The sequence below is a fragment of the Amborella trichopoda genome, chromosome 4, assembly GCF_054954075.1.
Source record: "Amborella trichopoda isolate Santa Cruz 75 chromosome 4, AtrichopodaSantaCruz75HAP2 v2.0, whole genome shotgun sequence".
Lineage (NCBI taxonomy): Eukaryota > Viridiplantae > Streptophyta > Magnoliopsida > Amborellales > Amborellaceae > Amborella > Amborella trichopoda.
This window is the reverse complement of record NC_142339.1, coordinates 6021787-6047407: the sequence shown is the minus strand read 5'-3', so window position 1 is coordinate 6047407 and position 25621 is coordinate 6021787. Positions and strand designations below refer to the sequence as shown.

Below are 25621 nucleotides of genomic sequence, written 5' to 3'. Positions count from 1 at the left end.
TTCATGGTCATACATCTCGATGTCGAGATAATCAATCAAAGGGTTTTTCAACATTAAAACTACCTTTTCCGATGGATTTTTGAGGTGCATCCGTAGCTCCACATTATAAGGTTGCAAACTTATATAAACTTTTTCCTTAAAAGAATAATATTCGATAAAAAATTATTGGTAAGATGTTAACCAATTCCAACCTTAGGTGTAGTTTAATCAATTTCCTGTAAAAATATCTTTCTGTAGGATCATCATCGTTTTTTTCCAATTAATTGGGATAAGTTACAAAAATATCTTTTTATAGGATGAAGATGGTAATATGTATACCAATAGAAAAAAAATATACATTCTATCATCGTCGTTAAAACCTTTTTTCAACGAATTGAGGTCAACTAAATTGTACATCATATGATAGTTTACAATGAGAGAGAGAGAGAGGAGATTCTTTCGGGCTAGTCCTTGGATATTGTATCCGAGTTTTGAATTGACCAATAACAACATACTTTTTGGATTGACAAATGATTATAATGGCTCCAAACAGGGATCATGAAACCCGGATTTCTTCGTGATTTATAAAGCTTGAATTGAATTTTCCTAAGATGCAAACACCCATTTAGTGGTTAGGGCATCAGGATTATATTATTGTTCGTTAATATCCAATGTTTAAATCCAACTTATCAATTGGCAATTTCTGACGTGCACTCGAATTGGGATATATGTACCATACTGTACATCATGGCACATGAATCATCAACCATCATTATCAAGAGCAAAACATTAGTTGTCAATCTTTCCCCTACTCTTCTACCGAATCTGGAAGTCAAGGCCGATGGCACATGTAACCAAATGAATTAGTACGCTACATGTAGCATAGCCCACAAACACTTCCCAAAATGACCAATAGGCTCGCCGGAGACTTCGAGAAGTCAAGGCTGAATCCATCATTCTGTAGAAAAACAGCAAAACCATTGTCGTGGTGTGCCGCAAACATGTCGGTGTCGCCGAAAATGTGCACCACATGTGCCACATGACATTCATAAATCATGGCTATTTTTGGAAGGATGGAGTTTTTATAAGCCCAGGCTTTATGAAAACAAAACAAAGCCTCACCTCAAATCCTTGTCTAGAAAGCATTTTCACCAACAAAAATATCTATAAGGGCTCTAAAATCAATTTTCAATACCGACAATAAATTTTGAAACTAAAAAAATGGTATATATTTTTAGGGTGAAATTGACAATCTATATAATTTGTTGTAATATAAACTATTTTTGACGTTTGAAATCTTAATTTTTTTTTCACAACCACAATGTTCGTAATTGAATTGCAATTTTCGATGAGTTATAAGGTGAGGCTTAGGGCTGCAGCCCTATCAAACCATTTTCATTTTTTGAACAGGTATGTGTGAGTGGCTAAGCCAAGTTGCTAATATTTTAAGCCTCTACAAATCAGCCATTAAAATGTAATTTAAATCACCTCATATGAGGCTCTTTAAAGCCTTTTCTCCTTGTAGTATCTCATTCAAAAACGCCCACTGCATCACCCCTAACGTCACCCTTATGAGCCCTTTAGACAACTTGCCAAACCACCTCTTTATAGAACTAGGTGAAAAAACAACATTGTGAAGTAGAAACCGAGTCCCCAAAAACAAAGACAAAATAAATAAAGTAACAAAAATTGATCACTCAAAATGTAGTAAAGAATAAAAATGGTCCAGGATTGAGCCATTCAATGGTCTTCAAGTTGAAGAAATCTCATGCTCATGAGCTTCTTTGTCCTCCTCAACCCACTTGAAGGTCCATCAAGACTCGGCCGGAGTCTTCGAGATTGGTCGGAAACGAGCTGGAGTTTCGAACTTTGGCCTCAAAAGCTAGGCTGAGAATCTCAAAAACAACCGGAAGTGAGAAATGCATACAGCGTAATTCGATTGGAAAATCGAAGAGCCATAACCGGAATTCGTCACTTCGACGTCTAATGGCGGCTGGAAAACTCGAAGACATCTAGAAATAAGTTGGAATTGTCGAACACTTTCCACATAATTGAAGAACTCAAAAGAGAATTGAGGAAAGCAGACACACATCAAAGTCTGGTCAACTACCAATTGCTGCAAAACTCGGAAACGAAAAAGAAAAACAAGTAGCAATTCAGGGTGAGTTTTAAGGATTCGAAAAGTGGGTGGATTTCCTCTCTTTTCCTTCCCTTTTTGACTGTTTTTTACAGGTCATGTGGCCAAGATTTGCAGCAAGTAAGCCTCCTAGAAGAGCATATCGAAACCATGGGTTTGTCTCAGATCAATTGGAAGGTGAGGCCGATACTGCTGGTAGAAGTCCCGGGCTCTCGAGGATGGTTTCTGAAACGATACGGCGAGATGACATCTTCAAAGAGAAATACAGGTATGGTGAATAAATTGGTTATCTTCTTAAACCATTTTTTGAGAATGATAAGACAATGACTCTGATTTATCATATGCCAATGTCAATTTTGTAAACAGAATGAAATATTTTTTGGGTTTTCGACAACTAAAAAATGGTCATTGTCATTTTATTTACTTCTTTATTTTTTTTTGAAGGATTTTTGTGAGCACATGGAATGCAGGAGGTGTAGCTCCACCTGAGGATCTAAGCCTGGAGGATTGGTTAGACACAAGCCACAATCCTTGTGATATTTATGTCTTGGGGTAATAATACAATTTTCATAATTGTTTTTATTTTGATTCCTTATATTGATTTGTGGGTCATATAAATCAATAATTGAAGAAAATAGTCATTTATTATTTATTTATTATATGGTGTATATTGAACTTGTGGTCTTTAGGACTCAACAGAGGTCCCCTTGCTCTTCTGAAACGGCAATTTCTCTGCTTGTGAATCACATTTTTCCTCTTAGTTTCCTAAAATACCCTTTTCCTTGATATAATATATCTATCCCTATGGTATTTGAAGATTCTGAAGAAGTAAAATGACAAAAATGGCCTTCTCTTATGATGAGACGAAATTTCAGATAGCCGGCAAATTTCGTTTTTTTTTATATAAAAGAAGCTCAATTTTAGATTTTTTTTTCCCTAATTTATAACCCCTAGCAAAAGCAAGGTCTCACATAATATCGAGAAAAGTTCCAATTTTGGGAACATTTCGGCACCATTTCCGAAATCTTTCAAGGGAAAAGAGCATATAGGATGACACTTTAAATTTTAGAATTAATGTGCACCTAAAAAATCTATGGGAAAAAGCTATTTTGACGTTGCAAAACCTCTAAATGATCATTTAGATACCGAGATGTATGGATATGAAAAAGAATAAAAAAAATTTCAAATCTTAAAAATAGTGTATCATGCAATAAAATATTGGGACCGTTCATTTTCTCTAGCGATCCTAATAAAGTTTTGATTTTAAAAGTAGATCTCATGGTAAAAGTTTGGATGTATCTTTTGATGGTTTAAGGTTGTAACTTATCAAAACCCACCCGTAAAACCTAAAAGAAAGGGGTATTCCTCTTATTTTAAACAGCCACTATTTATCTAAGAGCAAACCTTTATATAAGGTTGCAACTTTAAAATGTAGAATTAAGGTGTAAAAAGCTATTTTTAAGTTGAAAAACCTTTTAAATGATCATCGAGATGTATGAATATGAAAAGAAAAAAAAATTTCTGAGTTTCAAAAATGGTACATCTTGCCTCACATCTATTTTCACGATTTTTATATTTACAGATTTACTTTATTTGAATTATTTTTAGAGTTTAAAACTTTATAATTAGAGATGAAAATGGATTCTTATACTATCATGAGAGTTTTTTACACCGGAATTACATATTTTGGAGGTGCGTGTTTAATTTAATTGTTTAAGGTTTTTTTTTTTAGGTTTCAAGAGATCGTGCCATTAAACGCAGGCAACGTTTTCGGCCCCGAAAACGTTAGGGTTTCATCAAAATGGAACGCCCTGATTCGAGCGTCTCTCAACAAAATTCCGTCCATAGATGTCGCCGGAAAATTACCGGAAAAGGAAAAACCCGGCGAGAAACAGAAGGTCTATCCAGTGAAGGACCAAGATTCCGGCTTGTTTTCCGCCGGAAAAGTCGACGGAAAACGGCCAGAATTTCAGTGCGTGGTGAGCAAACAGATGGTGGGGATTTTCATAACGGTTTGGGTGAGGAGCGATCTCAGGCGACACGTGAGGAATGCTAGCGTTTCTTGTGTTGGGTGTGGGATCATGGGCATTTTCGGAAATAAGGTGAAAAAAATATGAGGGTTCTCTTTGTTTTTCACGCGTGAACACACGTTCAGCAACCATCCTTATAGAAAAATGACCAAAATAGCCTCTATTTGTTTTCCAAATGACTATGATACCCAAACAAGTATGTATATGCAGACAAACATGTAAAAGCATATTAAAGTTCAGAAAAAATAAGTAAAAGAACATTTTATTTTTGGTATAAAAAGGTCACAATCATTTTGTCTATCAGATTCAAATCAGGTAGTTATAAGAGTGTCACTAACTAATCTCCAAGTTCGGAAAAAGAATTTTGACCTTTGTGACACAACCCAAACCATTCAATTTAACATCTAGTGGCCATGAATAGTTATGACCTCCTTGCTCCAAATATAAATAGTATCAAAATATACAATCCTTAAAGTTTAACATAAAAATTTGACACAAAAACATATTAAAGTTTACTATAAAAATTTGATATTATGACTTGTTTCTTATAAATATTTATTTTTCTTCTTTTTTTTTTGTTTTAGGGCTCGGTGTCAGTTCGATTCCACTTGCACCAAACAAGCTTTTGCTTTGTGTGCACTCATCTGGCATCAGGGGGCAAAGAGGGGGATGAGATTCACAGGAACTCAGATGCATCAGAGATACTTAGTAGAACAAGCTTCACACCAAGCTCCAATCCAAATTTGCCAAAGAAAATATTGGAACATGAGTAAGTAACTGTTCAGTCATAGAGTAAAGGTTAAATTCAAACCAATTTAAGGAGTAAATCAGGTATTCAAATCATCTAATTTATCAACAAAATAGGTACATTTTGAAAATGATATTACTCGGGTAGTGCTTTCCTAGAGAATCCCAAAGTGCTCATCTTCGAGGTTTGGAACCCTAAACAAGTCACAATATTTTCCTAGTTTGGTAATTTAAGTTACTCAAATCAAATAACCTAATTATTCATGCTTGTTCTAAATTTCAAACTAGAAATTATTTATCAAGAAATATTATTCCCAGTTTGGAATTGCGATCAAGCAAAGGTTATTTACACTTACTTGGCTTGGGGGACATAAGTGGGGCCAAATTTTCAAAATTATCTGTTTGCTCTCGGTACTAACTCTTAAACACAATTTTGTGGTGTTCTTGGTTCAGACTCAATGAATGTTAAATATAATTAATTATGATTAAAAAGTGATTATTGAATTGAAACTTTAACAACCCCCATTCCGAGGTTTCAAAGTTTGATTAAGCAATCAATTATGGGTTAATAAACAAACCCACCTCACAATCATGTAGTGGCCTCAATAATTAGGTTTGCTAGTTATTAAATGAAATCTTCAACTCCCTCAAGAAACATTATTTGCTTCTTTTTTTTACACATTAAAAAAAAACAGGAAAAAGATTCCCCAATGAATATTCCTTGAGGTGCTTAAATTCTATGTACTTTATACATTTTAAAATGGCCTAAAGTGACACACCTGAAAATCTTACATGATGCCATTTTCTGGCAGCCGGATAGTATGGCTTGGCGACCTGAATTACAGAATATCGCTGACGGATTCGGAAACCCGTTTACTAGTGGAGAGAGGAGATTGGAAGAGCCTACATGAAAATGATCAGGTATCAATTTCTAATTTATCCTCCTCATTTTTGTGGTGGCCGGAATGTTTTGGCCGATATTTTGAGCTGAAATTTGGTGAGATTTAGAAGCATGATGTTTAGAAGTGTGATGTGTATTTGTTTTCTTTGTCTTGTGAAGCTGAGAGTGGAGATGGGGGAAGGGAGAGTGTTTGAAGGTTGGAAAGAAGGGAGGATAGATTTTGCTCCAACATACAAATATTACCCATTTTCTGATAGTTATTTTGGATCCAATAGTAAAATGGGGGAGAAGAGGAGGGCTCCTGCATGGTAAGCTTGCCTTTCTAATGATCCATGATAGTGTTGCTTTAATTATGTAGGGAATTTTTATATAGATCTTGGATCCAAATTTATAGATATCCCTGACCTACATTATGATGATCATGAATATAAAAAATAAAATAAAATATTTAAATTTTTTTTTCTTTTTTTTTTCTTTTTTTCATATCTATTGTATAAGAATCTTTAGCCATTGAGTTTCCTATAAAAAAAAAAAAAAATGAATCATCCCATAAACAAGGTATTTTATAACAATAGATGAAATGCCATTATGAAGAAAAAACATCATTAAAGGTTATAAGTAATATATTGGAACATAGATAAAATGCCGAGGCTTGGATTGGGGCTCAATAGCGTCCCGAGCCCGAGTTACCTGGTCTAGCTCAGGTGGGTCCTGAGTCAGAACAGTGATTTTTTGACAAAGAAATTTAGAAAGAGGGGAGACTTGGATGGATTATGAGGTTTTTGCTCTCGAATCATTGGTGTCCCAATCTATTCGGACGAGTCTCGAGTCAAATCAAAGATTTTTTTTAAATTGGATTGGAATCATCTCACATTTTGCCATAATAATAATGATCACGTTGATGAATTTTACTTAGTAATACCCCCATTTAAAATGAATATTTGTGAATTTTTTGGAATGTTTTTTATTCATAGATAATCGACCAAAATTATTGAGATAATGCTTACATGATGGTGATGATTTCTTTTCCATAGATTTTAGGGTAAAGCTTTTATAGGCTAAGCTTCTCATTATGTGCCTGGCTTGTAAAAGAGCATAAGCCTTGTAGTGTGTGTATTACAGGTGTGACAGAATTCTATGGTATGGAGAGGGGCTCGAGCAGAAAGGTTATGAGAGAGGAGAGTCAAGGCTCTCTGATCATCGACCGGTGCGAGCAACTTTCATGGCTGATGTCGAAGTTTCTGGTGGCCGGAAAGCCTTGGAAAGCTTGTTTCTCTCTCTGAGATATGAAAGAGTCCCAAGCATGTAGAAGCAAGCAAAAAGAGGGGGAAGAGGAACCATACTGACCTGTTGGCTAGAGGTTTTTTTTTCACTCTAGAACGAGGTTTTTATTCTATGTGGCGTTTTATTTTTGTGTGTTGAGAGGCCTAAATCAAGTGAAGAGGGTGGGCTTTGTGTGTGGTGTTTTTGATATTTGAAAGGGGTGAGCTATTCTTCTATGCGTCTCTTGTAATGGGGATTTGTACAGCAAACATAGCTCCCCTGTAAGAAACTCCTTCGAGACTATTTTAAGTGTATATTTTGATTTGATTTATAAACAGCTATTGCACCAAGTCGAAATAATTCAATTTTAACTGGTTTACTCTCTCTCTCTCCAAGGGGCGCATGCCTAGCTTGGTTGAGACCTGGCTGGTTTTCTTCCTCATCATCATCATAGTTTTTTTTCCAATTAATTGGAGTCAGTTATACTAATCTTAGTTTACCATTTTGCTTTATTAAGAGTCACACCTTCAATGAAGTCATAAATCTTCATTTCTGCTCTCACTGGTGGTCCTAATAAAAAATAAAGCATAAGGAAATGGTTCATCTGCCCCCATGAAATGGCTCATCTGCCCCCATGAAAAAAATATGAACAAAAAAAAGATTCTTGAACAAGAGATATAATTGTGTGTGCTATTAGATCCATGTGCTCAAAATCATTTCCATTTTTGAAGTTTTACATTAGTGTTTTCAAGACCATCCCCAAAACTTAAGGTCAAATAAATCCCATTTTAACCAAAATTTGGATTTGGCTTAGCCAATTATGTTTATGTGTATGTGCATGTCTGTGTGTGTTTTTTAATGAAGTTATGCATAAAATTCGCATGAAGTTAACTAGTAATGGATCCCCATTATTAAAAGGACCCGGTTTCTATGCAGCCAAGCCCGCATATGCAGAAATGCGAACCTCTTAATAAAACTATTTTTTAGATGGATTTTAAGACTTAATTTTTAAAGACATGTAATCTCTAACATGGATATCATGAATATGAATAAATAAATAAATTTTAAAAACTAAAAATAATAATTCTAATAAAAAAACATTTGGACCGTTAGTTTCTATTGTTTTTAGATAGAACACCTACTTGCATCCATCTTAAGCATCCATCTTTAAGATGGATGCTTTACACTTTCAGTAGTCCGGCCCGCATGAAACAATTTTCCTAATCAAAATTCAATACTTGTAATATAAAACATACACACAAACAACAAAAGACATACGCAGGGCTTGGAATATTCTTTTCAAAAAACTACAACGAAACCCATTCTACCACAGGCTTCTAATAATATGGTCAAATTTGGTTGCGTGTGGCTACGTTTACTATAAAATAAAAAGAACAAGAATAGAGAAATACCTAAGACAAAAAGACAAAATCAAAGAAATTAAATTTTACTAAATGAGGAAACAAACAAAAGAAAACAAAAAAAAAACACATTTATTATGTTTAACATAAAATAAAAGAATAAGAAAAGAAAAATGGATGAGAGAAAATACAAAATGAAAAAAAAAATCATATTTTCTATATGAGGAAACAAGCAAAAGAGAACAAAGCATACTCCATTTAAGGTATGGGCCAATGAATTTTGATTCCTATGGAGCAATGGTCCCCATCAAGGTCGTATTGTATATTGACCCTAGGGTCCGACAAGAGGCAAAATGGTTGAATGCCTTGTGCATGGGATGTGTTTAAGGGCCTCTCCCTTGTCTCTAGGACCAACTAGTTTTAGGTCAACTTTCCTGTCCCTTGTCAATTTGATTTACACTTCGCTTAAAATATGAGGCCTTTTCCATTCCATAATCTATAACCGCACCACTATGACTTATTCTATTTGGCTCGAATGGGATTAAACTAGTAAAATCTTTTGAAATTTCAAGTCCTTGTCAATTATAATTGAGACTGAGAGAGCATGGGAAAATAGTACATAACAATGAGACCATTTATCTTTGGTATAAGGTGATCAAAATGAATCTTGACTAGTGTTCAAAAAATCGAACCGGGTAATCGGCAAATTAGTTAGTTCAACAGTTCTACTAACCTAATCGGGCAGGTTCCTGCAGGTCCAAAAAGTATTAAAAATGTAAAAATATAAATAAATAAATAAATGAAAGTACATTTAAAACATGATTAAGCAAAGCAGATCCAAATAGATTTGAAAAGTAGTTGAAAAAATGGTTTGTGCCTGAGGGCATTTCCAAAATTTTCCAAAGAAGATGGAAACATGTTAAAATAAGTATTTATGGCCAAAACACTTTCGAATATTTTCCAAAATGATAAAAAAATTCAAAAACACATTACAGACAATTCCCTTATTTTTTGAGATTATATATATATTGAATTTTTTTAAAATACTTGGCCAGACCACCAAAACCGAATTGATCAGTGCTCGGTGCCAGTTTGACCGGTTGATTCCGAGTTGGACTCGCCGAGTTTTTGAACACTGATCTTGACCATTAGATGGGAAATTAGATGGCCGCATTTTCTTCCATTGACCAAGCTCAAACTTCAAAAAAAAAAAATTTGAACTTTATGACACACCCAAGCTATCAGATTTCACATCGGATAGTTGTAAATAATTGTGACCTCCTTATGTCAATCTCATTGTATACAATCTCATAATATATTCTTCTTTCATTGAAGTGTTTTATCTAGATCAGTTGTACTTCTTTTTTATGATTGTATTAGTAGATGTTGGTGTGCAAGGGTGAAAAATCTTTGTTGCACATTTAACTATTGTAAAATAATATTTTATAAGAAATTTGTGCCGGATGAGGGGGAGGCCATAGATCTTGAGGGCTTGGCGGAGACCACAAGGAAATCTCTCTCTCTCTCTCTCTCTCTCTCTCTCATGGTCTATTTCTTGTGGACATTGACTTCATAAATAAACATGTTATTTACGAGTGGACACATAAGTTGGTGCTTCATGACGACATCAGATATTAGCTTTGTATGCAAAAGGGCAAAATAGACTAAACTCTTATAAAATCATTGAGCGGGTTAAAAGATCTCAATTAGTGTTTATCATTTAAATTTTTATTTTATTCATGCATCTCTTCAAAAAATAAAAAATTCTCAAATTACGCATATGTTCAGGGTTGAGAACCTTGAATAAGCAAGGAGCATTTCATTAATTTTACCCATTTGCGAGGTCCCAACCAAATGACAAGAGTACTTATGTTGGTTCAAGGTAGGTCAAATTACTGAAATTCCCTCACAATACTCAATCTTGAACAATGGAAATTTGACTACTTTTTAAAATACATTTTAAAAAAATATTAAGTAAAATGAAAATTTAAAAGTAAATGTTCTAATATTAATCGCAATCTTTTAACCCGTTCATAATTATACAAGAGGCCTTGATTAGGGCCAGCAGGCCTAGGCCTGGGCTAGGCCAGTCCCAACTGAGCCCTGCCCAAAAGAGGGAGAGCCACGTTGTGTCTAATACACTCAAAGAATAGAAAGGAAAAAAATAAATAAAAAGAGGGAGTGGGCCAAAGTGGCCCTATGTATACCCAGCTCAAGCCAAGCCCAGTCCACGGTCCACATTTTCTGGTCCATGCTCTAGCTTTGTAGGCCCGAATTTCCTGGCCCATTCCCAGCCCTAGATTTGACACTCCATTGATACTCTCCTTGTGGTTTCTACCGAAGTGAAATGCACTTCTAGGCGACGTATAAAAACTGGTGGTTCAGTTTTTGCCCTTTTTCTTTTCTTATTATTCTTTTCTACACTTTTTCCACATAACTGTTTATGGTTTTTGGTTTGAAGACACTCTTTTCATTGAAGCTTTAATTCAGTGGTGTCAAATTCGTTTGCTTAGGCCTTCAGATTTTAGGCCTAGACACGAAGATTTTAAGCCTCGACATAAAGCGAAGCGAAGCCTTGTGCTGCCACTTCGATCATATTTGGTTCGTGCGGCTTCGGTCAAATTCGGATATGCTTTGGGCTAATTGAGTTCAAGCTTCAGCCTCTTAGGCCTAAGTAAAGAAATATTAAAAAAAAATTATTTTTTATTTTTTTGAAATTTTTATATTTTATTATATTTATATATATTTATTTATAAATATCTAACTAATTTCTATTTTTTAAAAAAAATCCAAAATCTTGCCCAAATAGGCCGAAGCATCAAAATGCTTGATTTTTCTCACCAAACGGAAAAAGACACTGAAGTGAATCTGACAACATTGCTTTAACTATGCCGTATGGATTTACTAACGTTAATTTGAAGATTTTTTCCAAAAAAAAAGTTTACAATGTCTTCTATATTTTTCTATTTTTACTCGTAATATTATCCAAGGTTAGCCATTTGAGAGTTATCTAGATAACCACGTCATTGATTTTCTCTCAAATGGTCAGCTCTTACTTTTCAAATTATCAATGGAAAAATAAGTGTCCCCACCGGATGAGGTATATGATGATATGTTAAATTATTGGTTGCAAACATAGTAATATTCTTATAGAGGGAGCTTTTTATATGACCCCCCCACCCACATATATAAAATATGTGACGCCTGGTCTCACTCATCAGATCTTAGTAGATGGCTGAGATGGCTTGAGTCACAATGTCACAAGCTAGCTTGTAACCATCAGATCTTGATTGGACTATTTATAGTTGTTTATTTTTTTTTATTCTACAAACAATTTTGAAACAAAATTTGGAGCATACATAGATCTGTAAGGGGAGCACATGATAAAAAAATAAAAATAAAATATTTCCTATAATGGAATGTTACCAAAATACCTCTGAAATTTGTAGGGGCATTTGGATCATTTATTTTTATAGAAATTTTTTTTCCTAGATTTGCCCTAATTTTATGATGGGGCACCCAAAATTTCATCCAAAAATGTTTTGTAGGAAAAAATATGAAAAATAAAATAGTGTTTGGGGCGACATTGGCGTATGAAGAAATCAGAGCCATTTAATTCAGATCGAACGGCTAAGAAGTGGGGTCACATATAACTTATTTGTTATTGGCGCCACATAAAAACATTTACCATTCTTATAAGCCTTATCAGTGTTTTAAAAATCACCAATCTGATTGAGGTGAAGGGGTTGGTGACTCAGATTGGAAACCTTAGAATTTCCTTAGTCCACTAGTTGATGACAACAATACTATCATCACTATTATTATTGTTATTATTATTGAAGCAGATGAATTGGATAAACGGAGGTTGAACCATGACGTGCCGTTGGTAAAAGCTTTCTTATTTTGATTGTTCTTTGGTGATATTTTATGTTCATGTATCTTTTGCTAATTTAATAAGTTAGTATATTATAAAAAATTATTATTATTATTATTATTATTATTATTATTATTATTATTATTATTATTATTATTATTAGAAAAATTTGTCAAAATACTCATATAAAATAAACTATTTAGTATTTATCCATTTGCAACTATTTAAACACAAGATCATATGTCTTTTGATGGGTATTTTGAAATTAAATCAAAAGACAGGCAAAATGTTATGTTATTTGTATTAAATTTCTTTATTACTATTACTATGATTATTGTTATTCTTGATGTTGTTGTTAGTACTATTATTATTGTTATTGTTGTTATTATTATTGTTATTATTATTTACCAATTAAAATTGTAGAACTTATCCACTTGTTTGGACTTTGGAAGGTCGAGGGTAACAGAAATTAACACCCCCTGTCCATAGAAATTCCCCTAAAAAGAGAAACACATGTAATCTAATTTGGGTTTTTTTAAAAAAAAGAAATATAAAAAATTATCTCCTTTTTGTTAAGGATATTGGAACAAAAATCCCAAATCTTCTAAAACCTCATTCATGTTCATTTTTATTATTGTTTGCATTATTTTGGCTAAAGTAACCTTCATGATAGTGTTAGGCTTGTGAAGGTCATCACGGTGAACCATGATGAAATAGAAGGTGACAATAAACTTTTAATCATCACGGTCGTAAGAAATGTTGGGTTCATGTGGCCTTTAAAAGCCTTATGAGTACTTGTAAAATAAAATGATAGAGTGGAACATGAACTCAATGGGAGTGTGGTCCCTTGTGGGCTATACTGAGCAAACAATGTTTGCAGATACCTGACTGTACTTGACGATCTAAGTCAGTTGGTTGTGAAAAACTTACGTTACCTGGACATAAAGAACAAACCGATAAGGGTTCTAATGGATTAGCCCTTAATGAGGTCGAAGAATATGCCTGGATGAGTGAGCCGAGGGACTGTGTGACCTTTGTATGTGATGGTGGCCTAAAGAGACGGGGGTCAAAGCCTCATCCATGTGCCATCACACGACATGCATATCGATAGATCGTTCGGGAAAGCCAAAATTCATCTTTTAGGGTGAAACGTATGCATGTGCGAGAGATACCCCTCTGCACTATAGGAGCTATGGTCGTATCAGGTCTTGGTGACCTTGACTCGTCTTTAGGAGAGGACCTGAAATCCACAAATTAAAATTGCGATCCTCTGGCTTATCGGCCTAACTTTGGTGACCTGCTAATGAGCCTCTGCTTGGACTGTGGGTCATGGGAAATAGTGGGTCGGTCTGATAAAGCAAGTGTGGTCTGTAGTCCACAGTTGAAGGTGGAGTGCCCCATGATTGTTGATTCCTAAACCATATAGATCTTTTTCCCATCAAATTAATTTAATTGTGTTTGTTTTATGATGGAAATTATTTTAATATTATTATTTGAATTTTTATGAATCCCTGGATATGTTATTTATAATTTTGGATTTATAAAATTAAAGATATTGATTTTACAATTGTTTAAATATTCAAATAATATTCTAAAATCTTTTTATTAATTTGAAATATATAAAAATATCATGGGGGCCCATTGTGCACATGGGCCGTCATATTTTAGAAGGTGGGGCCCGTAAGTGCCTCCCTTGGGTAGCACGCCCCGCCCTTATTCTCTTTCCGTTTTTTTTTGGTGATATGGATATGGTTGGAAGATATTGACTAAATATTGACTTGATATATCTTTGGAAGATTTTGTGAAAAGATTGAGTATACTTGTGTTATTTTATGATATGCACAATATTTTGATTAGATTTAATTTATTTAATTTTTATAAATGAGAAAATGGTTTAGAAAAAGGGGATAATAGTTCATGCACCTTCTATAATGTTGATGGCCCATCTATGGAATGGATGGTTCAGATCTCCCACCCTACAAGTCACCCTTGATCGACGGTCTATGTTCAATCTCACAAGAAGAGACAAGCCAAAGAAAACCCTAATAAACCCTAATCTTATTCAAAGCCTATAAAAATGGATTGTCTCTACCAAAAAATCTCTACACCTTATCTTTCTATCTCTCTCTATTAAGAAAAGCTTCTCTCTCATGACAGCCAAAGGGGGATACGCACCACTCTCTCATCTTTGATCTCTCTCTCTCCCACATTGTGAAAAAACCTAAGGGTTTAGGTTATAGAGTTCTTCTCACTCCTATCTCTCAAATATGATTTATGACTAAGGGTTTCAGGGTTTAGCAAAAAGAGAATCCATCTCTCTTAAACTAGGTTGCTATGAGAATTCACCTAGGGTTTGAGTATGTGATCAAAGGGGTTCATGTTCTATTGGTATGGCTTGGCCGAAATTTGCTTTTCCGATTCGAGATTGAAGCTAGACTGTTGATCCCACGCCATCGGATAGTGGTGACTCGGTGTGGGGTGTAATAAGCCCAGTTGAGGTAATCTCCGGCACTGTTCCTTTTATTTATTGCAATCTTATTTTTTATTCTCAAGTATAGTGCATAGTTGTTTTAATGACATCAAGTTGTTAAGATCTTGGTTTTATTGTTATGTTGATTTTATTTTGAAATTTATCTTATTATAATAAAGACCACATGTAAGTGATCTTTTGCCAAAAGAAAGGGGTGAAAAAAAAAAAGAAGGTATTCCCTGGTAAAAGATCACATAGGTCTTTCTTTCATTAGTATCAGAGCTCTTGATACTTGATGTCATTATTTATCTTTTCTCTTTATTGAGTTCAAATCAAGTTTGGGAATGAGATATAAGAAAACTAATGACCTTTATGGTGAAGAAATACACCCACGGTTAAGAATTATTGAAATATTTCAACACCAAAAAGGCGCTCTGCATATATTTTGGGCTATTTTGGAATAGTGATATGAAGAATATAATACTGTATTTTTCTATTACATACTTTAATGATATTTTGTGTCTTTAAGAGTAGGATCTGCCTGCAAAATTTTAGTGGGAGATCTTATAGGAATTGAAAGTTATAGACTCAACAATGAAATGTGTCAGTTCTGACCATGCAAAATTTAGGAACTGTCTATTAAGTTTCTTGATTTTTCCCACCAATCATATGATTTTATTTCTTGCTGAAAGTTTATTGTAACTGTCAAAATTGAGTCTACTTTCAAGCAAAAAACATTTCATCAAGAAATTCCTTGTGGTTTGAAAGATATGATCAATCTATTGAAGGGTACACAAGTGCTATTTTCTGCAATGAAAACTATTTCTATGACTTGGAAGTCATGATTTTATTTCTATACTTCACAGAATGTTTTATAGTCCACACTAAATTTTTAACTTCCATTCTGAATCTATTTTTTAATAAAATTTATTTGAGAGAGAAATATCTATGGGAAGAGAAGAATAAAAATTTTGGATTGAAGAGAGATCATCCTGAATTTTCTATAATTTGGTATGTCCTTGATTGAAGACATGGATAACAATATTTATCAAGCCTATTTAACAGAGTAATATAAAGCTTGTGAAATATATGTATTACTATTATATATCTAATTTCAAACAAAATTGGTTTGAAAGAAAAACTCCATGATAGTTGAGAGAAAAAATAATTTTACTAGATAGTGTTCATCCTGGAATTCTACAGTATGATTTATTTTGTAACGTGAATGTCACTTATTTATTTCCCTGAAGGAAAGTATTATTTGAAATTTAAACTATGATGTTATGATTTGGTTTTGAGTATAGTTTTTAGCACAAAATATTTCAAGAAGAAATTCTTTGAGGATTGAGAGAAACAAATTTTTTATTAAGATGTGCTCAATTTGATTTTAAAATGAAAAAATTGCATTGTAATGTAAATGTCTGTGAAATGAATATTCACTAAATGCTGTAATTTTGGGATAGAACTAAGCATTATTTTATTTTATTTTTTGAGCCTATTTCAATACTCAAAAGGATTCAAAGATTAACTCTTTATGAGTTGAGAGACATCATATTTTTATCATGGGATGCTCAAGTTCTATTCCGTAGTAAATTAAAAAGATGTGGTATGTTAAGACACATCTTTGGATTCCTAAATATGAAGACATTTTTTTTTAGGGCTCATTTAAAAAAGTTTTATAGTGTGCTATAAGTATGGTTTATTATAATAAAACTTTAGAGAGATGTAATACAGAATTAATAAGTTATGACACTCTATGTGAAGAGTATTCGATCTGGGAATAGCAAAAAGAAGAAGAAACACAATACCTATAAAAACATCTTGGTCTCTTCGAAATGAAGGGATATATAGACAGACTTTATGGTAGCATAGAAACGCTAAAGATTAGTGGGAATCGAAATTATGATATTTGAAATAATGGGATGAAAAAGATATTTTCTTCATGGTGTAAGACAGGAGAATCTAAGTGCCAAAAAGATGGACACTTCGTGACATGTGAAACCAATGACCAATATATTCTTCATCAGTTGCTTGCACTTCCAAGATCACAAAAGCTTGTCAAACAAGTAAAAGCGATGAATCGAGAAAGCCTAGGTACCACACTACATAGTTTTGAGATATGAAATCTATCCCACATTATATGGTAAGGTCATATAGGGAAAGGTCATATAGGGAAAGAGGATTCAATAATTTTGTTTAATGTACTTTGGTTATATTTTGGCTAATTGTTTTATGAATATGTATGGAGTGTATGGATATTAAGTGATAAGTGCTAACAAATTTGAAAGTGTCGGTTTTGAATACCTTGTGTTTTTGTGCCTCATTGTGCTTGAGTATGAACTGCTTAAGGTAGTGATACACATGGAGATGTGATTTGATCAAGTGCTTTGAGCCTTAAGGATGAAACACGAGAGATGGGTGTGGATCACTCAAATATATATGCACAAAGGAAGTGTTCTGATGGAACATGGTCTTGGTGACCATCCTCCCAATAATATCTATAAGATGATGTGTTGCATGTGATAATGATTTCTTGATAAATTCTCTATAATTGCCAAAAAAGAAGTATTTTGTCAAGGCTTTAATAGACATTATTTAGTCGTGTTTTATTTTGGATAAAAGTATAAGATGGTATGTATGATTTGTTTTTGTGGTCATGAACTTGACTTGATAGGAAATTAAAGGTGAATGCTGTAAAATGATTTAAGAAGGCTAAACATGTATTTTATAATTAAATTGAATGATTTGAAAAAAGTCTAAGTTTATGAATATGGTTTTGAGAAAACCAGATAGTCTTGCAGGGTCCATTAAGTCTTTACGAAAATCATTTTAAACTGTCATACTATTATGTAATTATTGCTTGTGAATGCATATATATACACCAAGTCAATTTTTTTTATTAAAAACAAAAACATTCTATTTTAAAGGTATTTATAAAAGTGGAAGAAAAACTATCATGCACTATTTTTTTAAAAATACCTATATGTCTTGACTCATGTTTCTAGTTATTTAAAATCCTTGATTATCTAAGACTTTGAACCATAGGGAATGTTGTAAGATTGCCATCATGCTGAGCTTCTCTGACACACATTGTGTTGATTAAATAACTTGGTTTGTATGAATTTACTAACAAGATGTCTAGTGTGGTTGAACCTTTGTGATTCATGAAGGTTTTTGCATATTGTGAAACCAACGGGTATTGAATTACATATTACATGAGACTTGATATGCTACCTTATGATAAATGCAAAAGAATGTCGAGAATGTATATGTTGTATGTACAATAATTGAGTGGAAGCTGCTACAGTCCCACTTTTTTTAACTGCTTAGATATTTAGATATACAGATACAAGCTATCTCACAGATCCAGATGATACGAAGTCTACATCTGGATATGTGGTCATGGTTGGAGGGGGTGCAGTTTCTTGGAAGTCAAAGAAACAGAATGTGACAAAATTGTCTACCATGAAGGCAGAGTACGTTGCGTGTTGTTTGGTGATCAAGGAGGCTGTATGGATTAAGAAATTTCTTAATCGACATGACTTTCACCTCATGCGTTGTGAGGCAGTAAGGATTTTTTGCAGTAGCACGGTGATGATATATGTGTCAAAGGAGCCACGATTCCATAAGAACTCCAAACATATAAAACCATGTTTTTATCATCTAAGAAATGATGTGAGATTGAGAAGGATCGAGATCCAGATAAATTAAATATTCCAATGCGAGCACCTGCTAGTATTTGACATGCCAAATGGAACAATAGACTATAATGTTGTTCATCCAAGGAACCCAAATGTGTGGCTACAAAAGGGAGCCGCTTATTTGAAGAACTCTTTTGAGCCTATGAACTTACGACCCCATATGATGAGGGTACGTGATTGTCTTTTGCGACAACATGTTCATGATTTGTGATGCGATATGAAAGATGAGCTACGACTATTTTTGGGATGAGAACCGAGCAGCAAATAGAAAATATGTTGCCTTTATAAATCCTTTTGTGAAAGGATTGATGGCGAATGCCATGATTAATGTATTGAGAGAATAAGTAAAAATGCTTGAGAGAGATTGTAATTAGGAGAGAGAGATGGGAATGAGAGAAAGTGAGAAAGAGATAATGTAAGACCTTCAAAGTCCAAGTGGGAGATGTTGGGTTCATGTGGCCTTATGAGTGCTTGTAAAATGAAATGATAGAGTAGAACATGAACTCAGTGGGAGTGTGGTCCCTCGTGGATCATACTAAACAAATGATGTTTACAGATACTGGACTGTGCTTGACGATCTAGGCCAATCGATAGGGAAAAACCCATGTTACCTAGGCATAAAGAACAAACCGAGAAGGGTTTTAATGGGTTAGCCCTTGATGAGGTCGGAGAATATACCCGGATGAGTGAGCCTAGGGACTGTGTGACCCTCGTGTGTGATGGTGGCCTATAGAGACTGGCGCCAAATCCTCATCCATGTGCCATCACATGCCATGCATATTGATAAATCATTAGGAAAAGCCAGAAATCCACTTTTTAAGGTGAAGCGTATGCATGTGCGAGAGATACTCCTATGCATCATAGGAGCTCTGGTCGTATCAAGTCTAAGTGACATTGACTCATCTCTAGGGAAAGACCTGAAATCCACAGAATGAGATTGCGATCCCTTAACTCATCGGTCGGACTTCGGTGACCTGCTAATGAGCCCTTCCACTGGGTCGGTCTGATAAAACAAGTGTGCTCTGTAGTCCACAGTTGAAGGTGGAGTGCCCCATGATTGTTGATTCCGAAACCATATAGATCATTTTCCCATCAAATTAATTTAATTGCATTTGTTTTATGATGAAAATTATTTTAAGATTATTATTTGAATTTTTATGAACCCCTGGATATTTTATTTATAATTTTTGGATTCATAAAATTAAAGATATTGATTTTACAATTGTTTAAATATTCAAATAATATTCTAAATTTTTTTTATTAATTTTAAATATATAAAAATATCATGGAACCCCATTGTACACATGGGCCCGCCGTAGTTTTAAAAGGTGGGGCCCATGAGTGCCTCCCTTAGAAAGCACGCCCCACCCTTATTCTCTTTCCTATTTTTGTGGTGATATGACATGTGGCCATATGGTTGGAAGTTATAGACTAAATATTAACTTGATATATCTTTGCAAGATTTTGTGGAAAGATTGAGTAGACTTGTGCTATTTTATGATATACACAATATTTTGATTAGATTTAATTTATTTAATTTCTATTGATGATAAAATGATTTAGGAAACAGGGATAATGGTTCATGCACCTTCGATAATGTTGATGGCCCATTTGTAGAATGGATGACTCAGATATCTCACCCCACAAGTCACCCTTGATCAACGGTCTATGTTCAATCTCACAAGACGAGGCAAGCTAAGGAAAACCTTAATAAACCCTAATTTTATTCAAAGTCTATAAAAAGGGATTGTTTCTACCAAAAAATCTCTACACCTTATCTTTCTATCTCTCTCTATTAAATAAAGCTTCTTTCTCTCATGAAAGCCAAAGGGGGACACACACCACTCTCTCATCTTTGATCTCTCTCTCTCCCACATTGTGAAAGAATGGTTTAGGTTATGGAGTTTTTCTCTCTCCTATCTTTCAAATATGGATTTATGGCTAAGGGTTTTAGGGAGAATCCATCTCTCTCAAATTATGTTGTTAAGAGAATTCACTTAAGGTTTGAGTTTGTGATCATAGGGGTTCATGTTCCATTTTTGTGGCTCGGCCGATTCCGATTCGAGATTGAAGCTAGACCGTTGATCCTGCGCCATCGGATGGTGGTGACTCGGTTTGGGGTGTAATAAGCTCGGTTGAGGTAATCTTCGGCACTATTCCTTTTGTTTCTTGCAATCTTATCTTTTATTCTCAAGCATAGTGCATAGTTGTTTCAATGACATCAAGTTGTTAAGATCTTGGTTTTATTGTTATGTTGATTTTATTTTGAAGTTTATCTTATTATAATAAAGACCACATGTAAATGATATTTTGCCAAAAAAAATGGATGAAGAAAAAAACAAAAAGTATTCCTCAATAAAAGATCACATAGGTCTTTCGTTCAAGAAAACTGTGATGGCTTGCCACTACTATTCAACGATCACGGTTCTACTTGAACTAGGATGTAGTTAGTAAGCTGGAACCATCACATTATAACCGTGAAGTACTATCTAATCATCACGGTTTTAAGAATATCATAATACTTTCGATTAGTATTTGAAAACTCGTCGAGTCGAGCCGGAATCGCCCGGTTCGACTCCGGAATCGTCGGCTATTGAGTCGAATCCACGAAAAAATAGGGAATCACTCGTGTCCAGAGAGAACCGGACGATTCCTAGCGATTCCCAATAGTAAAATCGCGAGTCTCACCGAATATTTTTTGGTTCACACATGGCCACCTCACGAGAGCGACACATGGCACCTACAGACCCTCCACACGTGGTAATTCACCTTGCTCGTATGCCCCCCTCGCTTTTCTACACGCGTGACTACATGACTAGTGCACAACACTTTATAGAGAACAAAGGGTCTCTCATCCTTCGATGTGGGATAATTCTCACAAAAAGCAATTCAAGCAAGATGATTCAATATGTATTATATTATAGTTGCTAATGAAGCACATCAAGCGATGTGGTGGTGTTGGTTAACAACCTTGAATTCTCAGGTGGGCATCTTGAGTTTGAACCCCGCGCGTCGTCGTTTATAATACAACATTTTTTTTAAGATAAAGATAAAAAATAGAGATAAAGATAAAAAATAAAAAGCTTTTCAAGATAATGAATAAAAACCTTGAAATAAAATAGAAAAAATAAAAAGTTTTTCTTGTTGTAAAAAAAGGTTAAAAAATAAAAAATAAAAAGCTTTTCAAGATAAAGATAAAAAATATAATACAACATTATTCTTGTAAAAAAAATACAAGGTAATATAAAAAGTATTTCTTGCAAAAAAAATAAAACAAAAGGCATAAAAAAAAGTTTTGACAACAAAAATAAACAAAGGTAGAAAATACTATTGTAAAAAATTAGAAAAAATAAAAAATAAAAGGCTTTTCAAGATAAAGATAAAAAATATAATACAACATTTTTTTATTTTTCTTGTAAAAAAAATACAAGGTAATATAACAAGTATTTTTTGTAAAAAAATAAAACAAAAGGCATAAAAAAATAAAATATAATTTGGCAGCATCATTTTTTTTTTTCTTGTTAAAAATAAATAAAAAGTAATACAACAAGCAAAAAAAAAAGTAGTACAACGACTTCTTCTTTTGTCAAAAAAAAGAAGAAGATAATCAACAAGTATCATACTTTTCTTATAAAAAAGAAAAAAAGATAATACAATAAGTATTTCTTGTCAAAAAAATAAAAGGTATTTCTTAATACAACCTAAGAATAAATGGTCTAATTATATTTTTTATTTTTATAACATGATGGTCTTTAACATAAATTTAGTAATATTAATTTAAAGATAAGATTCATACAATGAGGCCATTTGAATTCTCTCTTTCTGCTAACAATCTTTTCTACTAGTTTATTCTAGAAACCTTAAAAATTAAAAAAAATTGGTACGCATTCTAATAACTTCTACATTGATAACCAAACCTTTTATTTTATTTATTAATTTTTGTATTATAAATCATGTAGTGTATTATTTTTCTTACAATTGTCAATAATACATTTTCAATTAGATGATATTATAAAATATTTTGGATTTATGATTATTTATATAATAAAATAATTATAAAATATTGTTGGTATATAATATTATAGTTAGTTAGGTTGTAATAATTTGGTTTTTTTAGCAGATTAGGGTTTTCCTCCAATTTGAGATTTTAGTGGCCAAATTTTCATCGATTTTGTCAACTATTTATTGTAGTCCATATATGATTATATAATTAATCCAGGATAATTCTATGATTTCTTTTGTGTGATGTAAATTTAATGGTCAACATAAGTTCATACAGGGAAAGAACATCTCAATATTTATAAATTGATAAAAACAATAAAAGTTTTACATTCCTATAAAACAATATTTATAATGAATTTTAATATTTTTTTGAATTTTTTTTAAGTTTAATCCGAGCGATTCGGCTCGATTCCCGATCCGGATCGTCGATTCACCGATCCATATCGATTTTTTAGAAACCCGATCCGAGTCACCGATTCGTTTTTTAAACCAATAGCTCGACAATTTTGCTAGAATTGTGGCGACTTGAACCCAACACAAAGTAGGTTTGAACCCCTAATGACCATCACGGCCTCGAGAAAACCGAGATGACCTTCACGGACCTGACACTATGTGAAGTTTAGTCAACGTAATGCAAATAGTGATGAAAAGGGACATTGATGAGGCTTTAGAAGATTTGGGGTTTTTTCAATAACTTGTATAGAATGCTCCATAGCATCTACACGTCCAATCAATGGCGAAGAATGGACCAAAGATCGCACGGTATCCTCACACGTACCATCTAAGTGACCTTTCATGGTCTAGTGTCCACCGTCCAACATATGTCAACATATGTCGGATGGTGGAATGACACCACACAATGCGCCCTAGTTCCCATAGTACATCTTCCCTTGTGTTTTGGGACTCGGTATCAGCTCCTTGTCGACCAGAGTGTTACGATAAAACTCGAGGTTATATAAAAATTTTAAATTAAAATTACAAAAAATATGTTGGATTATAAAACTATGGTATAAATAATTTATCTATAACTTAATATTTTTATGATACTTCGGTATTTTTCCCTTTTTTTTGGATTTTTCTTAATATGTCTGTCTAGATATAAATTTTATTTTTTCTAAATCACATATATATTTTTCATCTTATTTGGACTTTTAATGTTGTTTTTAGTTTACTATGATTTCTACTATTGTAATTTTATTTTTAACAATTTTTAAATTTTTCTGCGACTTACTTGACTTGAGCAAGGCCCAAGTCCCAAGGCCGAGTCCCTAAACATTTGGCCCACCATTACCTTCTTATTCGGAAGGCGAAGCCAAAAGGATAGGCCACACAAGAGCAGCATGGGACGCTTTTATGGTGTGAACTTGCTCGACCTAATGAACCACCAAAGAACTTCAATAACTTTTTGAAATAGCCACTTGATCATCAAAATTTAGTTAATTTCCATGTTTGATTTGAAAGTGGTCACCCAAGTTAATGGTCTTGACTAAACACCTGGACTAGTTTGAGGCCGGACTGGCAATGGGTCGGGCGGTTTGGCCCGATCCTAAAAAGTTAGGGCAAGGGCCAGGCCCACCCCTCTTTTTCTTCTATTTTTTGTTTTTTTTGTTTTTCTTTTATTTTTTATACAGGCCGGTCTTGGGCTGACCCTATAGGGATAAGGGCCAGTCCAGCCCAAACCCGTTGCCACCCTTAGTTTGGGGTTAATGGAGGGTCAAATGAACGATTGTTCAATGAAAGACTTCCCATTGCAAATTATATATAAAACAATGAGTGCTTATACTATGCTCCCTTGGGAGCATACTATACATTTATCCCTTGGGCAAAAGGTTTACTTGGTGGGATTTTTTCAATCTTAAAATTTGGGAGCTACCTAGTAATGAGTAGATGAGTATTTTTGGTGGGATTTTTTCAATCTTAAAATTTGGGAGCTACCTAGTAATGAGTAGATGAGTATTTTCAAAAGAAAATTTTGATTCTGATTCTGACTTCTCTAACCCTTAGATCTCACACTTTAAGAATATTGGGAAGTTGTGCCTTCCTATCTATTTGTGAATCAAAAAAAAATATCAAAGACCAAAGAAATAAAAATTCGCAAATTTGCAAGAAATGAGAAGCAAACCAGATGCTAGGATTTATGTGAAAAACCCTTTTTAAAAAAATACATTTATGTGGTAGACCACCCTTCAAAAGAAGGGAAAAACCATGGGGCACCACATATCAAATCTCATACGCAAAAAAACAAATATAATAGTTCTTCTCAAGTCAATTAAACATAACTTGAGGATTAAGAACAAATAATAATAATAACAATAATAATAAACATAAAGTTATGTCCGTGGGATCAATTTCGTCTGTCTTTACTTCTCAAAAGATTCACTTATTTCTTCCCTTTATTGGAGAATACTGGCTTCAATCATATAAGAATCCTCAAATCTCTTGAGATTTTTAGAAGAAAAAATATATGTAAGTTTTATGTACATCAAAAAACCTAAAACCTAAAGAGAAAAATAAAAAACTTCAACCTCACATTATAATTATGCGCTCACCTGAAAGGCACTTTATTATAAGAAACCCTAACTATTAAAATTTTGCTTTTTCTCAAATATATCATTTTTAACTGGGATTGTCAATAAAGAGACAATTTATGTTTTGTACATAGAGATGGCAAACATTCTTGTCCCTTGAATGTCAAAATGGGTGGTTGTAAGATTGTCATTGAACAGACATAAAGTTAAAAAAAAAAATTCTCGAACTTCGTGAGTCATCCCAAGCCATCCATTTAACAACTAATGAGTGGAAATGTTTGTGACCTCCATGTATAAAAGAAAAATAGTCTCTTTATCAACAATCTCTTTTTAATTTTTATTTATCTAAAATATAAACCCCACTCTTCACAAGGCCAGAATTCACAGACTTATGAAAAAATCTGTAATAGAGAGTTGAACAGTCTCTATTCAATCTTGAGGCATTATTTTTTCAAGCACATAGAGAATGCAATTTGAAAAAAATTATTGATGTTATGGGTTGATGAGGTTACATTGCCAAATTTTTAGGTTCTACGACTGCAAGTGCGTTAAGATGAAAAGAATTGATACCCAAAAGTTAAGCTTAATTATATATTTGAGCTTAATTAGAAAATCACACAAAATATAT

At 33.6% G+C, this 25621-nt stretch overlaps 1 protein-coding gene across 2 annotated transcripts; it reads left to right on the top strand.

Annotated features, from left to right (window-relative positions):
* The first annotated feature begins 1731 nt into the window (after window positions 1-1731).
* On the top strand, window positions 1732-7407 carry LOC18439212 (DNAse I-like superfamily protein). 2 transcript variants are annotated; one of them, XM_088864546.1, is made up of 8 exons: window positions 1732-2140; window positions 2212-2384; window positions 2561-2626; window positions 3849-4218; window positions 4731-4915; window positions 5706-5814; window positions 5954-6102; window positions 6917-7407. In XM_088864546.1, exons 2-8 carry the CDS (start codon window positions 2215-2217, stop codon window positions 7101-7103), a joined length of 1236 nt encoding a protein of 411 aa, XP_088720672.1. In that variant the 5' UTR covers window positions 1732-2140; window positions 2212-2214; the 3' UTR covers window positions 7104-7407. The 2 variants fall into 2 exon arrangements, with proteins under 2 accessions (XP_088720672.1, XP_020526003.2); XM_020670344.2 differs by having other exon boundaries at window positions 2561-2668.
* The last annotated feature ends 18214 nt before the right edge of the window (window positions 7408-25621 follow it).

Excerpts from the sequence above, each read along its gene's own strand:
- LOC18439212 (XM_020670344.2), top strand. The coding sequence starts at position 2,215 with ATGTGGCCAAGATTTGCAGCAAGTAAGCCTCCTAGAAGAGCATATCGA. Across the intron at positions 4,219-4,730 it reads TGGGCATTTTCGGAAATAAG|GGCTCGGTGTCAGTTCGATT; the intron begins GTGAAAAAAATA and ends TTTTTGTTTTAG. Across the intron at positions 6,103-6,916 it reads AAGAGGAGGGCTCCTGCATG|GTGTGACAGAATTCTATGGT; the intron begins GTAAGCTTGCCT and ends TGTGTATTACAG.